The sequence below is a fragment of the Gopherus flavomarginatus genome, chromosome 1, assembly GCF_025201925.1.
Source record: "Gopherus flavomarginatus isolate rGopFla2 chromosome 1, rGopFla2.mat.asm, whole genome shotgun sequence".
In the NCBI taxonomy this organism is placed as follows: Eukaryota; Metazoa; Chordata; order Testudines; family Testudinidae; genus Gopherus; species Gopherus flavomarginatus.
The window spans coordinates 139,577,228-139,596,115 of record NC_066617.1 but is presented as its reverse complement, the minus strand read 5'-3'; the positions used below and the strand labels follow the sequence as shown (position 1 = coordinate 139,596,115).

Here is an 18,888-nt window from a genome sequence, read left to right as displayed (position 1 = left end):
GAAGTAGTTCACCAAAAAGAGAAGAGGGTGGTGCAGCACTGGAGATGCAGTCCGACCAGAGGACCTGGCCCACAGACGAAAATGGAGGCATAAGGCAATTGAACTATAACTCCCACAAAGTACCAGAGAGGCATTTCCACTTAACATTTTCTGTTTTTGCCTGGATAAGTTGGGGAGGGGAGTGGGTTTTTCATCGAAAAAGTCAAAATTCCACATGGGGACAAAACCTCATATTCTGACCAGCTCTACTTCTACTAGCTTGGAAGCCTGCACCTCTGCAGTGACTTCTGTGAGGCTTCTTATAGTTACAGGAATACACCTTTGATGCTCTAGTTCTAGGATGAGATTGTTAACTCCTTAGCACTGAAAAATGTTGGGCCTGTCTGTAAAGCAGCATGCACATCTATAGCAAGTGTATTAAGAATACATTTAATAATATAATGGTAAATTATTGAACAATGGAAATATGTCAATTTACAAGGACTGGTACTCTATCTAGCCCAATAACTTTAAACCTTTATAATTTTGTAATTACTTACCAATAGTTGGATCTGTCAACTAGTCTCTTTAAGGACTAGCAACATGCCAGATTTTAAGTTTGTAATTTATTTTATGCTGTTCGGAGCACAAAATAAGTACCTTTTTTTAAAATAAACTGAAAGTATACAATTCTTTACACTTGCTGAATTAAAAAGGACAACATCATTTTGAAATCTGATCGGTTTAAAGAAATGAGTTAAAAGTAGGTTCAGATACTTTAACTGCCTGCTTTTTTCTAATCATCACATTTTCCAGTTACTTTATGAAAGACTCAAACAAATAATAAGAGAACTGATTAATTAAGACCCTGATCCTGAAAATACTTGCACAGATGAGTACAGTCCATCAGCACTTGTAATGGCACGCTCTTCTTGAAGTAAACGGAGTTACCCCAATGTACATCAGCTGATGATCTGGCTCAATATGTTTCTGTTCTCCGATTTGTAGGACTTTAGGAATGGATTTCAATGTGTGGGATCTGGCACTAAGTGACTATTACTCTTATAAAGCACAATCCTGCATAGTGCTTAGCACTTCCAAAGGGTAAGGGGTAATCTCAACGAGAGAGGGGTGACATTCTTCAACTAAAATTTTTATTTTGGCAAAAAAAATGCAGATTTGGTAACACCAAAACTTTTTGCAAATTTATGTCAGTTTTGCCAAATTGTTTGTACAGAAAAAACTCCAAAATAAACAAAACATTTTGTTTCTCTGTTCAAAACAACTTTTTGGTATGAAATTCCATTTCATTTAAAAAGGATAAAAATATTTCAAAATGCTTAAAATGAAACCTAAACATTTTATTCAATGCAAAACATTTTTTACTTTCCAAATATTTCAAAAAAATTCTGTTTTCCCTCCAACCCAAATCGATTTTTCCCACTTTTCAACACTGCCAAAGAATTGGATAAACCAGTTATTTTCCCAGCTCTGCTGTCAGCTCTCATTGGCTTCAGTGGGAGCTGAAAGTAATCAGCACCTTATACTACTGATCTCCTATTCATTTTTCAGTTGGAAGACTCGCATTACCAATTCAAGATCAATTCCTGGTGAACATTCCACAATATTCATTTAAAGTTTGTGGATTTTCTAAACTATCCTGCCTTTAAGCACATTCACTGAAATAGTCAGAAGGACCCTAAATCAAACCCAAAATGGTATTTAAACACTGCCACAGAGAATTGATTTTAAAATGTAAACAAATAATGGATGTCTTTCTAAAAAAAAAGTATGATCCAATTCAACCACAAATCATGCCAAGAACTCAGATTAGATTACCATAAAGGTCTTAAAAGCTATGACATTGCAGGACTTCGCCCACCAATGCAGGTAACATTGTTAAAATTGAAATGTCACAAAACTCACTTTGATCTGAAATATTTATGTGTGACAGTACAAAAATTATAGGAGTTTCCATAGAGGTCTGTAACATCATGTTTTAACTGTATTTCCACAGTTCCATTTAACAGTGGTACTTTCCACAGGTAAATCATAATACCTTTCAACTCATTTCTAATATCCTATGGATGTTATGTTGGATGAACTGCAGTTTAATTCCCAGATAGATTCCTTGTAAACGAGAGGTGACATTTCTCAGCATAAAACAGTGCTGGCAACGAAGAGGCTATTGGTAACAATGGATAGGAGCTTTAAAAAAGATCAGACCACTGATCCTTCTCCTTAAGGCAAGCTGCTACAATGCTGCTTTGCAGTAGTTTCTTTACACATATTTCCCCTTTAGCAGGCACCTCACTGAAACAGGGAAATTCCTTTGCTCTTAGGAGTAGTCTTAGGCAGAGTGTGTGTTGCACGAAATGCAGATTTCTGGTTCTCAACAGGCAGTCACAAAAGCATTTTTTCACAGGGCCTTTTCCCCATAGAGATCCCAAAGAGGGTTAATTAGGATTAACCTTTTACTTTATGAGCTGCAATATAAATCTTAATTACTATGACTTGCCGTATAAGGAAAAATACCTCAGACAGGCTCAGTGCACCATTATTTGGGATTATTCTACAGGCTGTCAAATGGAAGACACATATAACTTAAAGGGAACAAAATAAAAAGGGACAGAAAATAACTCCAAAATGTCCCCCTTCCTTTTAAATCTGATCAGTGCTTTTCAGGAAATTAAACACTGAGACTATTAGATTCAGATAGAAAACAGATGATGTTGTACATAGAAATACTACAGCAGATTATATGGCTACACAGCAGAGACATATGTGAATAATCAATGCAGTATTTCTGGAAAGAACCTTTTATGTTTTTAATACTTAACACTTCATAACAGGGCCTAATAGGCAGGATAAAAAGAAAGCTGCACAAAATGCAAGTTAAAGGATGACTATTTTTCCAGACGTTTATACTTTTAGACCCTCTTTTCCCCTTCGCCACATTATCCAATTTGTCCTCATAGCCTAACTGCTATTTTAGCATTCTTGTAGCTAGAAGCTTTGTCTAGTTCTTCAGTGGGTAAACTCTGCCACTGCCTTTAGAGCTGATAGCAATAATACTCCATTCTTTTAGCCAGAAAGGGTTATTGTAAGTGCAGTGTAGACATTGTCATGATAGAGAGAATCACTGGTTCTTCGACAAGAAGTGGTTATAAAAGATAGCTGCAAATTATAGAGACAAACAAACAAGCTTCTACATTGGTTTGACTACCAATTTTGGCCATGTCTGCATTACCCGACGGATCAGCGGGTAGTAATCGATCAGGGATCGATTTATCACATCTCGTCTAGATGCGATAAATCAATCCCTGAATCCATGTTCATACTCCACCTTGGCAGGAGGAGTAAGTGGAGTTGATGGGGGAGCCGAGGCAGTCAACTTGCTGCCGTGAGGAAGGCCAGGCAAGTCGAACTAATTCGACTTCAGCTACGCGAATAGCATAGCTGAAGTTGCGGATCTTAGATCGATCTCCCCTCCGCAGTGTAGACCAGCCCTTTGTCTCCTTTGTTTACCAAGGACAACTGTATACAGCACACAGAGACATCTAGTGGCTCACATTACGCACAGCTGCTCAGGAAAATCAAGTTTTCAACTCTTCAGTGCCGCAGCCTTGACAGCACAGGGATAACCGACTGAAAATTTGTATTCAAGCTTAATTTCAAATGCATTCTTAACCACAAGAAGTGGATTACTTGGTAAGTAAACTTCTGAAAATTATGGGAACATTGTTAAGGGCTTTGGAAAATGAAGAGTATTTTTAATGCTTCCTACATGCAATAGAAGTCATATGGCAGTATGAAAAACCACAGGGTGAAAAATATTTATGAAATTATGTATTAGTTACCAAGAATATGCATTCAGTGTATTAGGAATGAAGTCACATTTTAGACTTTCTATTATTAAAGGTACCTTGTCTGTCTCTCCCTGCTCCTCTCCTCATTTCCTATTACTTTTTCTTATTAGTAAAGATGCTTCAATGCAGGCATTCAAGAGGGGTGGGGGAAATGAGCACACACTAACTATAAAATGGAACTTAATTGTTTCTAGTATTTAAATGTTTTAGCTCATTTCTAATAGCTAGCACCTACATTTAAAAAAATAGCATGAGTAGGATCAGTTTCTTATAGTTATCAATTTATCATGTGTAGAGGGTAGACCTGGGTGAACTAATTGGAATAAGTAATTTGACAGATGAAGCCTTTTTTCTGTTCAAATTGTCTGCAAACCAATTTTTTTTATTATTATTATAAATGTACTTGTTATTCTAATTATAGAATATCAGGGTTGGAAGGGACCTCAGGAGGTCACCTAATCCAACCCCTTGCTCTAAGCAGGACTATTCCCTACAGGGGTGGCTTCAGGCACTAGCAAGCCAAGCGCGTGCCTGGAGCGGCAAGCCACTGGAGACGCTTTGCTGCGAGGTCGGCAGGCAGGTTGCCTTCAGCGGCTTGCCTGCGGAGAGTCCACTCGTCCTGCAGCTTCGGCGGATCTCCCGCAGGCAAGCCATCGAAGGCAGTCTGCCTGCCGTGCTTGGGGCGGCAAAATGCCTAGAGCCGCCCCTGATTCTCTAGACCCCTAAATGGCCACCTCAAGGGCTGAACTCACAACTCTGGATTTAGCAGGCCAATACAAAAGTTAAACACTATAGGTTGAATTATTCATCTAATCATTATCTGTTTATGGCGTGGCATTCATTATCTATGTCACATGGCAATGTGTTAGCTTCCTGATTGGCTGACTAGAACTTTTTTAAATGGGAAGAGGGAAATGTAAGGAATTTCAAGATGGCCACATGAAACGAAATTCACCCAAATACTGCCAAACTTTGTGTGAATGTTCTTGCAAATAAACCATCAATCACATGAAAGAAAGTAGGGAAAATTAATTAAAAGGCTCACCAATACCAATGAAACGAATTTGCGGAAGTTTTTAGTCAAATGAACATTTGCAACTGCTCTTGGAGTATTCATCCAACTCTAGTTCAAAGTATGCAAATCCAGCACAAAAGAAAATGTATTTACAATGTAGAGTATTTTACCTCTCTTTCATTCATGTCATCATTTTGGCCTTCATATTCACCCTACAAAAACAAATCAAAATGGTAAGTGTAATAAAAAGAAAAGTATTTTAGTGCAATGCTACTGCTCAGCTGTTTTGCACTATGATTTTGTTTTTACTGTTCAATTACCACCTGAATAGTTTTATATTAAGACTTTCTATTACTCTGAGGATACAACCAACATGCTCGTAGATATTTTGTATTCTCACAGACATAATTATTAGTGGCTGTGAAGCTTTTAACATTGATGCTAGAGAACTATGTTTTAAATTGTGTATACATACATCATGAAGAGGATATGCTGCATCATAGACATTGTTTGCTATTAACGTAGTAATACCTAAAGAGAAACAAACAAAAAATGTCAATAGCTATTTATAATGAACAGAGATAGGAATAGATTATTACAAAATATTCACTTTATTCAACTATGGCAGGGACTGCGATATATTAATGAAAATCATCAAATGAATAATCTAAACCTGAATACGAGCCCAATTCAGAAATTAGACTGGTGCCCTAGAAGTCAATCTTAATGTAGCAGGGAAAATATTATCTTTCTGCTCAACTGGGGGATAACTTTAAAATGGCCTCATCCCCATGCTATGCTTTTCCCCCAGTAAGCTATTGTTATTATGTCCAAAGAGAGCTTTTTTCCCCTGGCTTGCTTGCTTCCTTGCCAGTTACCTCTGTCTCTTTTAAAATAAGGAAGTAGAGGTCGATGGCAGATACTAAACAGACCTATAGCTGAAAAAAAGAATGGTGCCATGAAAGGACCAAACATTCAGCTCCATCCCAAAAATCAATTTGGAGATCTCATTTCTCTGCAATGATCCAACAAACAAAGGAGGGTAGCCCCATTAAAACACAGATGATTAACAAACTTCCTTCCATGGAATCCAGTGACGAAAGAGGCCAGTTAGGATACCTAGGCTTTGTCTACACTACAGAGTTTTGTCAACAAAAGTTATGTTGACACTCAAAAAGCGCTATAATAAAAATTGGTATTGCATGTTCACACTTGCGCCCTCTGTCAGAAGAGCATGTCCACACTTGGGGCACTAGCATCAACAGTCTGTGCAGTGCACTGTGGATACCTATCCCACAGTCCAGCTTGACACCTTCTGCCGCTAGTTGTTGTGGAGTGAATTGTGGCACATCTTGGGATCAGATTCAACGTCCCGTGATGCATTCCTTCTGTCACAAACATTCTATGGGCTTCCGGTTTTCTTTTTCAATGGCCTTTGTTTGCTGTGCATCCCTGCATCTTTGTGAGAAGGGATGGATCCTGCTCTGCTCTCCTATGCTCTGGTAACTGTCATGAAGACTCCACGCATGGCAGTGCAGTTAATCACAAAGTTCCTAGCTGAAGAAGATTCTCAGTCGTCTGGCATGCTGTGTGATATGGATAGGATCAACTTTAGATTGCTTTTGGCATTCATGGAACAGCTGCAGATGGTGAACTATCGTCATGCAGGTGTGGGATGACGAGCAGTGGCTACAGAACTTTCAAATGGGGAAAACCACCTTCCTGGAATGGTGTGGGGAGCTCGCCCCAGCACTATGGCGCAATGACCCCAGAATGAGTTGCTTTATCGGTAGAGAAGTGTGTGGCAATTGCTGTGTGCAAGCCGATGACTCCAGATGGCTACCGGTCGGTTGCAAATCAATTTGGAGTCAGGAAGTTGACCGCTAGGGCTGCGATAATGTAAGTGTGTGTTAGAGGGAGAGTGTTCGTCAAGGCCACATCTGTCAAAGCACAAGGAACAACGTACAGGAGCATGATTCACACACAACATTGAAACATTTCAGTATAATACACCTCTGGTAACATAACAATCACTTTCTCACTGACTCTTGGCAAGCACACATCTTGACGAACACCTAAAGCATGGTGAGTGTTGGCTGGGGAAGGGAGGGGCATTACATGGGGAAAAGAGCACTCTGGAAGGGTTGCAGTGCAGCCGACTAGGGAAAAAGTTCTAAAACTCTCCCATACTTTTCTACAGGTGGGGATCATTCTAGGAGACATCTCACTTCTGAGGCTAAGCAAGGAAACAAGGGCACATCTACTACATGCTTGTCGTTTCTGCCCTGCTCCCTATGCTGCTAGCCTGCACGCCACTTTGGTCCCTGCATTAGTGATTGCCGAATAGCGCAAGAAAGTTCCCTACAATGGGAGAAGGAACAAAGCAGATCTGCCAAGGAAAAAGTTTCCTAGAGATCTCTCTGGAGGATTCTCATGAGATCTCGGCATGCATCAACACCCTGTTCTGCCATATTGATTAGCTGCACAGGGAAATGTCCAGCACACAGAAACACAACCAGCCTCCCACAGTTCTATACCCTGAACCCATCTCCACACAACACAAACCACAGCTTCTTATCAGGAGTCTCCTGTCCTGCTTCTTGCTTGCCGGAGAGCAACTGCTGAGACTGGCTAGTCACCTCCAGAGTGGAGAAGAGTTCCTGGCTGCCTGCCCCACAGGGCGACCCCGCTGGAGCTCCACATCGCCATCTAACTCAACCTCTTCATCAATGACTTTGTCCTCTGGGGGGCCCTCCAGGCCCTTCAAAGTATCCACGGGGCTCTGGGTGGTGTTAAGCTCATTATAGAACCTGCAGGTCTTATATGCAGCACCGGAGCGACGGTTTGCCTCCATTGCCTTATGGTATGTCTGTCTCAGCTCCTTTGTCTTTGCTCTCCACTGCAGCATGTCCTGATCATAGTGCTTTTTGCACAAGCCTCGAGAAATCTGCCCATATCAAAATTCCTATGACTGCACAGCCACCTCTCCCTATATACTGAGCAGATCCAGCAGCTCTGCTGTGGTCCAAGCGGGAGAGCATTTGCTGCAATAACCTGCCATGGTCATGTGGGAAGATGTAATGACACCTCTCCAGGCTAAGCAAAGAGGAAATGGAATTTCAAAAATTCCCCAAGCTTCTAAGGGGGAGGGGCAGATGGTTGTTTACCTGGCTGCATGGCAGTGGAGCTCAAACTGCTGACCAGAGCGATCAGGACGGACATAGTGGGACACCTCTATGGAGACCAATTAAAGCGATAAAATCAAGCGTGGTGTCTACATTGGCACTTTGTCAACAAAAATTTTGCACACAGTGCCTTATGTTTCTCATCGGGGTAGTTTTATTTTGTTGCCAAAATGGCATTTTTGGTGCCAAAAGTCACTTTGCAGTGTGTACACATCCACTGTTTTGTCGACAAAACTCTGTATTGTAGACAAGGCCCTAGTTTGTCTCTATGTTGTAGTAAATGTACACTAACCTTTGGTCAAATCTAGTTTTAAATGTACCAAATGCTGGAACTTTCACAACTTCCTTTTTTATAACAATGCAAAGTTATCTGTCTTCATTTAAAACTCTGCCCACAAGAGGAAATAGTTTGGTCTGTGTTCTCCAGATCCATGGCTGTCCACAAGAGCTGCACCAGTAGAGAATCTGTTTACTCCTACTGAGCACACAGATGTCAGGTGGGAAATTAGATGGGAAAAAATGGCAAGAAGCTCTAAAGAGGCACTTGAGAGCTCAACTGTAACCCATGTTAACATGGCTGTTTGCCTCATCTAGTGACTAGACCACACATAGAAGTATATGAGCCCACCACTGTCTTTGAGCTAATGGACCTCATCCTTTAATTTGTGCAAAGGTCGTGGTATTCAGTTCCTGTGGACAATCCAACCAGAGACATCATTATATGATACAACAGTTAAGGTTAAGACTGCTAGTCTATTTCAGATCCTTATTTTTCCACTATACTGAAAAATTACCTACAAAAGTTATTCTTTGGTGCTGTCAGATCTCTCATGGCCAAATGAAAATTATTCTGGAAAGTTTCAGCAAAATCCATTTTTGGAATTAATCAAACATTACTAATACATTTTCCCCCTTGTACAAAGAAAACAAAATCTGATCATTATTTCAATTGATATTACTGGGAAATGGGATGATTTTTAAATCTCCAAACTTGGAATATACCAAATCCACTATGGGGAATAGCTGGTGCTGTCCATGGCTTATAGCAAATTTAAAATTAAGTTAGAAGAAAACATTTCCTTAAACTCTTTATTGCACAACAGCATGCACCAGCCTAAACAGCAGCAGACGTGATCTTGTACAACTGTAGAACTGAACAGTCAAACTGGGCCAGTTGTAAGTGTTCAGTGTGTTATTATGCTGTTGCTTAATATGTATAATACACATACAATTGTGGAAAACAACTGCAGCTATTAGGGTCCCTGTTTCTATTGCCATATCGGATAGCCAGGGAAGTGACGGATTCATAAAAGATGAACAAAATTAGGCTGCTTAAGGAACTCAGTGAGCCACTAACCTATGGTGCACTTGAGACCATCATTAAATCCAGGATTCATTTAATTACTGTAGAAATGGTAACTACTGAATTTCCTAATTTCCATACAATAATCAGGGGAGATAGCCTCTTAGGAGGAGTTCATAGCTACAAGCAATGTTCAAATGAGTGGAAGCTGAAGTCTAATAAACTAGTATTATCAGTAATCGTTGCTATGGAACACAAAAGCAAAGGTCAAAACTGTCCACAAGGACCACATACCATTCAAATACAACATGAAATAAGGAGCAGTGAATGAGCACTTCATGCAGTCTTCATCTGTCTTAAAGCACCACAAAAAGCCCATCTGACAGAATGTATCTGTGTCCACAACCTACATACTACTGTAATAACTTTTGTACAAAGAATGCCTCGTGAGGTATCATTTGAAAACTCATAATTTGCTGGTCAATACTGTCCTGATAAAATATATGTAGCAACCCTGTATGTGAAGTTATAAGATTCTACTCTATGGAGTTATTAATACATGTTTCAGACTGAGTTTGGCAAACAGGTCTGTCATTTCAACATTAAACAGTCATCAAATGGGAAGAGGAGACAAAGGAAGTTCAAACAGGTGAAGGAACATCCTTCCCCGTAGACTTTTTTATCTCTTGTACCCAGCTGGAAATGTTTTTTCAAAAGGGGAACTGAAACTGTTAAAAGGAGGAGCAAACCCTCCAAGACTCTCTCTCCCTGTCCATCACATTCACAACACCTGAAGTGACAAAAGAAGTCTTCACTGAATTTTGGGAGAAGGGCCCTGACATAGAGGTTTTGGTCCGTAAGACTGTTGAAAGCATATGGTGAGAAACTTTGCTTGAATCTGATATAGTTTGTTAAGTTAGGCACCAGTAGCAGTTTAACTTTAATTTCTTATAATCATTTCTGACTTTTATACCTCATTACTTGCACTCACTTAAAATCTCTCTCTTTGCAGTTAATAAACGTGTTTAATTGTTTTGTCTAATTCAGTGTGTTTAAATTGAAGTGTCTGGGAAATTCCATTTGAGGTGGCAAGTTGTGTGTATATTATTTCTATTAAAGAAAAAGCAGACTTTATTAAACTTGAATTGTCGAGGAAATCGATGGGCAGTACAGGACATACATTTCTGTGGTAAAATCTAAGAGTGTTTTGGGGGTCACCTTACAGTACGACCAAGGCTGGCAAGAGCCGAGGTGTGGCTGGCGGGTTGTAGCACACCCACAGACATACCTGAGAATGACTTGCATGCTGGAGACTGTCTGTGAGCAGTACTCTAGCAGCAAAGTATTGTAAAGTGCAACCTAGGTTAGAGGGCAAGGGTGACACAGCTACTTATTAGTTTTGGTTGTATGTAGGTATGTCACAGCCCTGAAAAAACTGGTTGCTAGTGGAGTTAGCTCTTCAACCAAAAGTTAAATAAAATTGTACTGGAAACGTAGGTTATCTTCCTAAGGATGTTCTTTAAGACAAAAATATACTTATTGGAGGTGCTCTTTGGGGCAAGTTGCAGTGATTCCAGTGTTCAATGGTTTGATGTATTCCTTACAATACATATGGTAGTGCTTCTTAGCTTTACAACTTCTTCAATGCATGCTGCCTATGAAACTATCACGAGGCTAACTACCTGCAATTGCTGCCCAGTATCTCATCATCTTCCAGTCTTAGTTAAGATTATTGAAAAAGTCACGATGACAATTTTCACAATACGTAGTTGCTTCTTGACCCTTGTCAATCTGGGTACCAGCCTTTCTATAAAGCAAAGACTGTGTTGCCTTATCTGGTAGATGGTATCCTTCTAGCAATGGATAAGGATCAGGTATGCATTATGATTTTCCTACATCTATCAGCTGCCTGACATACTTTGAGGGTGAGGTATTATTAAAGCTATATTAGAGCTACTCTTGTATGGCTTTGTTCCTTTCTTGCTGAGTGTTTTCAGACAGTGGTACTGGGCAACTGCTCCTCCTCGCTGAGAGCACACTCATATTGCACACTGCAACGTCCATCTTTCTCTCCTCTTGTTAAATATGAGCATGGCAACCTTTAGGATATGTGGGCTGAAAGGTCCTCAGCATGCTGTTGACATTCAACTTTATGTCTTCATCTCATTCAACGCAGGCAAAGTGGTCAATTCCTAATTATTTGGTTGAGATTGAGGGTTTACTGGATGAGATTCAGTCTGGATAAAACTTTGATGGCAGGAAAAGAACCAGAATCCTCAATCCTAATTAGAGCTACGTGAACATTTTTGGACAAAATAGTTTACTAACTGAAAAATGCAGTTTTGTGTCAACCAAAGCTATTTGAAAATTCAGGTTGAATTTGGTGAACAGTTTCAGCTTGAAAAATAAAATTTCAATATATTTTTAAAAAGTCAAAATATTTCATTGACATTTTCTAAATGAAATATTTTTGACTTTTAATTTCAAAGTTTTTTTTGAAATTTAGCTAATTTTTTTTAACTAAGAATACAAAACAGAAACCAAATCAAACCACAGAAAAACATTATTTATGATTGAACAAAATGTTTTGTTCAACTCAGAACAAACTGTTACATTTAACCTGAACTTTTCTGGGGGAAAGGAGGGTTCTTCATTTTGGCAAGAAAAAACAAACAAAAAAATCCATTTAGGGTCAACCCAATTTTTTTTTCATTCAGTAGCCAATTTGAAAAATCAATCATTCATTCAGCTCTAATCTCAACTGGCATCCCTTCTGCCACTGCAGTCTGTGATCTCTCTTGAGTATAGACTATTAATTCTGATGAGCTGTGTAATGTATTTTGTGAGGTGGGCTAAATAAGCCAAAGTCATTATCACTTGTGACCCAAGGTAAAATTTGGACCTAGGACTCCAAAGAGAAATGACACTTTTTTAACCAAAATGTACTACCTGGTCCATAAAATAAATAGACATTTCAGGGCTTGTCTCAGCTAGGGTGTGAATTCAAAGTTCAATAGCTATTCCATGCTAACTCTACATGTGGATACTCTCGTCCTGCACCAGTGCCTTTTGGTGGTTTAGATTAACCCACTTCCACAGTGGATTATATAAATAAGGAGCAATTTCACTAAAGTTGGGGTAGCCATTAAAGTTAATAGAGTCACCCTGGTGTAAAACCAGTATGAGAGGAAAGTCAGACCCTATTATCTATATTGTATGAAATATTTCTTTTAGTAACTAACCTCAGCTTAAAGTAACCCACTCCATGGACAAAGTTTTGTGCTGCCCACACACTGTGCAACTCCATGGAGGTCAAAGAAGTTGCATGAGGTATAATGTGGCCACATTTATGATGCACTACACTCATTTCTCCTATAGACAGATGTGACAATTCTGAGGGCACCCAGGACTGAGAGTCACCTGCCTCCTTCAAGAGAGAGACTTGCTGGTGGCTTAACTGAATGTCAGCTCCCTGACACCATGAGCCTGTGAGCCACCCAAAGAAATTCCTCTGGGCTATGCCAGCCCTTACTTTGCCTTGGAGGTAAACAATAGGTGCATCCCTTTCCACTCTGAAGTATTCCCTGTAGTTCCAGCCTCTTATCTACAGAACACTCACAGAAATACCCGGTCTACTGTCCCCAAAGGAACAGTGTAAACCTGTATCAGAGGGGTAGCCGTGTTAGTTTGGATCTGTAAAAGCAGCAAAGAGTCCTGTGGCACCTTATAGACTAACAGAAGTTTTGGATCATGAGCTTTCGTGGGTGAATACCCACTTGATCGGATGCATGTAGCGGACGAAGTGGGTATTCACCCACGAAAGCACATGCTCCAAAACGTCTGTTAGTCTATAAAGTGCCACAGGACTCTTTGCTGCTTTTAGCATAAACCTGCTGTCCATTTACTTCCTAAGTGCAGAATAAGGGGTGTCTCCTTGCCTTCTGCTTATATCTCCCAAGTTCATTGTCTGTTCTCAGGGACAGTAACACTCACCTTCCCTCTCCATGACCCCATCCCCACCCTGCAATGCTTGTTTTCCCTAAATCCTGCTTCTTCCCTGTACGTTTTGAATCCTCCTTCGCAACTTCCTACATAAATGGGTTTCGACTATGTTGGATTACAATGCTTGATTTACATGTGATAGCTGAATAACCATCTTTTATCTGGCAGAAAAGCTGTTTGTCAACTCTGCCTTGATACAGACTTTAGGAACATATTTTCAGCATACTCCTTACACAGTATCTATACATTAATTTCACAATGCTAACAAAGACAAACATGAGCCTGGCTTTCATTTAGATTTATGTTCACAACACAAATGAACATAGTTGATTTAAAGGCTTGTCTCTTTCTAATCTGCTAGAGAGTCTTTAAAAGTAATTGTTCAAAAGATGACAATTTACTTTCTAACATTATGTGGTTCTTCAGAAAAAGGGACAGTACTATATCCCCAGGGTTGATTTTATTGTTAAGAATATGTATTTTGTTTCAATCTCTAGTTCATGTGAAAAATGCATTAGTACATTTTTACATACTGTTAGACAAATATTTTGATTATTTTAAATTGTATTAAAATAAAAGTACTGAAAACAATCACCTTCAAAACAACATAGATATAAGATTGTTAATTCTCTTACCCATACTGTTTTCAGCCTTTGTACAAGATGTACGCTTTAAAATTTCACGTACCTACAGAAAGAAAAAACAGTGATGCAACAAACATTTTATCTCTTAGGATTAAGTTAATTACAGTGCCAGCACAAGCCACAGAACTACACTTAAAAATAAGGTGTTCTTCTGCAGTTAATTTATAGCAATATTTAAATCAATCCTATGTTTGATTCATGTATAAATATATTGTTTAGGACCATTGAATTTAAATTTTGAAATAAATAGAACGTTTTACTAAAACCTATAGAAAAACCTAAGAAAGTTACAGCTATGAATAATATTTGAATCCTCTCTTTTAGTAATATATTTACTAACAATAACCTCGCCAGAAGGTACAACTCATAGATTATATCTCTTCGCTTGAAGAAAAAGTTGAAAATATCTGTCCAAATTCTCACATGGTATAAAGTAGAGTAGCTCCATTGACTTCAACAGACCTGTGCTAATTTACATCAGTTAAATCCCACTGCCTTCATTGAATCTGTGCCATTTACATCAGCTGAGAATCTGGCCTCCAGTCTTTCCTATGCTTTTAAATGTTGTCACAAGGATTCCTGAAAAAATAACTGATATCTGGCAAAATTCTACTTGCCTTTACTCACAAAGGCAGTCAGTCACATTACTTTCAGCAGGATACTCAAATAAATAATAAAATAAAATAAATAATACCTAGCTCTCATATAGCACTTTTCATTAGTAGGTCTTCAAGTGCTATACAAAAGCAACTCAGTATCATTATCCTCATTTTTAGAGAGCATGAAACTGAGTCACAGAGAGGGGAAGTGACTTGCCACAGGTCACCCACTAGGGGAGTGGCAGAACTGGGAACAGAAATAAGATAAGCAGGAGCTGTATCTATTTTTGTTCACTTTTCCATTATTTTTATCTTGATATAGAATATGATTGATTGGCTGTACATTGTAATAATTTTGTTTATGTTATGAATCTAGAGAGCCTAGAAATACTATAGATAGGTCAGATCCTCAGCTCCTGTAAATCAGTGTAATGCCACTGAAGTTAATGGCACTATGGTGATTTATACCTTCTTAGGCTCTGGCCCTAAAAACCAGTAGCCAAATCCTGCAAGGAATCAAGTGGAATTATTCCAGATTTACACCAGTTTAAGTGAGAGCAGAATCTGGTTCTTCTTTTCAGTAATTGACATATTTACCAATATCTAAATAAGTACTTAAGGAAGCATGACAATATTAAAACATTATACATATGAAGACTGCACTCTTTTCCAAGCAATTATGAGACAGATGATTTGTTTACCAACTGTCTGGATCTGTTGCACCTGATTGCACTTTTCTGTTGCTATGAAACAATAAGCAAATACTGATGAAGTCAGCAAGGGGAACCAGGTGCATTCATTGTTGAAGCAGATACCATTGAGCACAGAAGATTCTATCAATACTGAGGCCACATGTGTTTACTTACTATTCGACTGCGAGTAGCGTTGTCGAAAAATGTGTCTCTGTCTTTAATGTTGTACCTTAAAATGTTGAGAGATAAGATTAGTTACGTTTTCGTGAATGCTACTAATGAATAGGATTATACAACAATTTGGTTAAGAATCCATCTGAAACAATTACAACAAAACCTGTATTAAGTGACCATTCAAGTAAAGGCTTGAGAAAAAACAGCTGCTTAAAGGAGAGAAAGGTGAAGCAGAACTGTATGTATTTCTGGATACTCTAAGGTGGTCTCTTAAGACAGAAGGTTTCTTGATCCTATTGAACTCTACAAAGTGTTCAGTGTATTAAGAAGACTGTGTGTTACATAGGTTGAAAAGAGGAGTAGGAGTTAATGCAGAAGCATTATCCAAATGTAAAATACCTTTTGGTAAGGAAAGTTTTCATTGTTTACACAGACTGACATTCTACGTTTTTTTCCTTATAAAATAACCAGTACTCTAACATTCCTTGACTCAATAAATGCTATCAGTTTTCAACTAGCCTTAATGCAGATGTTCATTACTCTTTTTCAGGATGACTAAGAAGTCAATACTACATTTGCTTCCATACAATCAATCTGTAACAGTTATGTAATAATTATATTATTACATAAATAACTGCTAAACAAACCCAGGAATCCTCATCAATGAAATTAACTTTGCCAGTTCACTCCCTCTAGCTGACTTAACATGTATTCAGTTTTAATGAAAATTATCAGAAAGGGCAACAAATGATGTGGTAGGTCATTATATTTATATGACTTTATTTGTCAGACATAAATGCAGGGAACCAGTTCTTAATAAGGTAATAAGAACGGTTAAACATCATATTAGGCCCAAACACATTATCGTGGGTGGAAGGGCAGATGGCAAGAATTCCTTATTTGCATAGTATTGGGCAAATTTTAATTACTTTCATAAATCTAATCTAACCAGAAAGAAAAAAAAAAAGCTTCATTTTAAGTTATATCTTTTTACAAGCTAGACTGCATGGTTACATTCCCTACCCATAATTTATTTGGTACTTTCAATTCAAGTTAAAAAAACACACCTATTTCATTGAATACAACCCCTTCTGTTACCCGCACAGTCATAAGTATCTTATCCAATGGAAGCAGTTACATCCAGTGAGTGAAATTCTGCATTGACTTATATCCTGTGTAAACCCACTAAAACCAACAAGCGGTATAAGTTAGATTCACATTCACTGAGACTCCCTTACACCTTACTAGTGTGTATGTGTAACGTAGTCTACATTAGTGTAACTTACACACCAAGGAACTGAAAAAAGATGCCAGTTAAAGAGGGAGTTGGCCTATCTTGCATCCTCTTGTTAATTGCTTTTCTTGCTACGCCTCTCTTCTCTGGGCATGTAACTTACATCAACTCACCTTCCATTAAACTGACCCATAAGGCCAAATTCAGAGGTGATGTGACAAGGTGTGTAAGTTACACAATGATAAGTAAGAGTGAGAGAGAATTCCAGGGGCTCTGCTTCTCCATTCATTTACACCAGTGTAACTCCATTAACTTTACTGGATTTATTCCTGATTTGCATTAATTTAAGAGGAAAATCATGTATGTCAGCTGAAGGAAGTTGATAGTGAGACTAAAGGTACTGTAAGGTGAGGGGAGGCAGATGGCATAGGTTACCAAACTTAGACTCCTACTAGACTTATTTGGACTCACTTTTGAATTTTACCCAAAGGGATAAATTCTGCTTAAAAGCTGTCAACTTTCATTTACCTCAATAGTAGCTGCACTTGAATATCTGAGAGCAGAGTTCAACTCAGATGTGGAGATGGACCTAAGCCACAAAGTTCATATCAAGAGCCAAAATACCTGATGTGTGAAGAGGTGCTTGCATTTTGATTCAGATACTTACTTAAGTACTAGATTTTACAATGGAAGAAGGATACCGACAGAATTTTACAGTCTGCTTAAATGGCTTTTACATTTTAAAATACTCACAAATATATTTTTTCTCTGGAAAAGGGGTAAGACAAACTTTTCATCTTCGTGTTGTTTTGTTGTGGCACCCTGGGCTGCAGAGGCTTTGTAGTTTTGTGCCATATTTCAGAGAGCTTCTTGAGAATTCCTCCTTCTTCTTTTATTTCATACATCTAAAGGAGTAAAAACCATGTATGTTATTAAATGACTTTCAAAATGTACATCAAAAAAATACATAAGTGAGCTGGACTCTGGTCCCATTTAAAAATGGAATTAAAGTCTGTGGAGTCTCTGAAGATATATGCCTGTGCAAGAGAGATCAGACACTGTCCCTTTTGCTTTAGGTTACATCAGTCATAGTTCTGGTCCAGTTCCTAAGCTTCAAACGTCATTATGTGAAGTAGTTCTCAAGCACCTCAGGAGGTGACCCAGTGGTCAGACAGGTATCAGAGGGGTAGCCGTGTTAGTCTGGATCTGTAAAAGCAGCAAAGAATCCTGTGGCACCTTATAGACTAACAGACATTTTGGAGCGTGAGCTTTCGTGGGTGAATACCCACTTCATCAGATGCATCTGACGAAGTGGGTATTCACCCACGAAAGCTCACGCTCCAAAACGTCTGTTAGTCTATAAGGTGCCACAGGATTCTTTGCTGCTTTTAGTGGTCAGACAATAACTTCCTATTCAGCCTTTCACCGGAAGAATAGCATAAACATACAAGGACATATTCAACAGTGACAGTCAGCGGAATACATTACACAACAATAGAGCCCTAAACGGACACAAATTTATAGTGCGGATGCAGATATCCGTGGACATAAATCGGTATACGCGGAACCACAGGGCTCTTCTAGGAACTGCAGCGGTGAAAGAAGCAGAATGTGGGGCCACCGCTCCCAGGAATCCAGCACCCCGTTCCTCCAGCATGGCTGTACCACCCCTAGCCCCGCTCAGGCAAGCACCAGGCTCACCAGCAGCTGTCCCTGGTCGCGCTAGTGTGTGCAAGCAGCACACATGCTCCCAGACAGGAGATGCAGGCAGCTGCATGGAGGGGATGGGGGCAGGGCTGGGGGCCACGCCGGAGGATCTGCCAGCACAGGGTGCTGGCTCCTGGGAGCGGCGGCCCCGCATTCTGCTCCTTTCACCACTGTGGTTCCTGGGACATCTCTGTGGTTCTGCGGATACCGATTTAGATCTGTGGATACCTGCATACATGGACATATATTTGTACCCATGCAGGGCTCTACTCATCAAGTGTAAACCAGTCAAAAGGGGGCTAAATGAGTGTAACCATAGAAAAAACATGCCACTTGCATCAATTTAGCATTAACATGTGTGCAAAATAAGTCCAATTTATATGACTAATGAACAGAAAGATAAAATGGGTAGCAGGAAAAGCAACTAACAGGAAAGGGTAAGGCCATGTCTACACTGCCAAATTAAGTTGACCAAACATATGTTG

At 39.2% G+C, this 18,888-nt stretch overlaps 1 protein-coding gene across 1 annotated transcript in view; it reads right to left on the bottom strand.

The window, feature by feature from the left end:
* The window catches only part of ANO2 (anoctamin 2), a 307,459-nt gene that overhangs the window by 212,949 nt on the left and 75,622 nt on the right, over positions 1-18,888 (bottom strand). The window contains exons 4-8 of the mRNA XM_050965225.1: positions 17,450-17,601; positions 15,463-15,517; positions 13,989-14,040; positions 5,339-5,394; positions 5,034-5,075 (exon numbers count right to left, since the gene is read on the bottom strand). Of these exons, the coding sequence (XP_050821182.1) occupies positions 5,034-5,075; positions 5,339-5,394; positions 13,989-14,040; positions 15,463-15,517; positions 17,450-17,601 (357 nt within the window). The remainder of the gene's footprint in view (positions 1-5,033; positions 5,076-5,338; positions 5,395-13,988; positions 14,041-15,462; positions 15,518-17,449; positions 17,602-18,888) is intronic.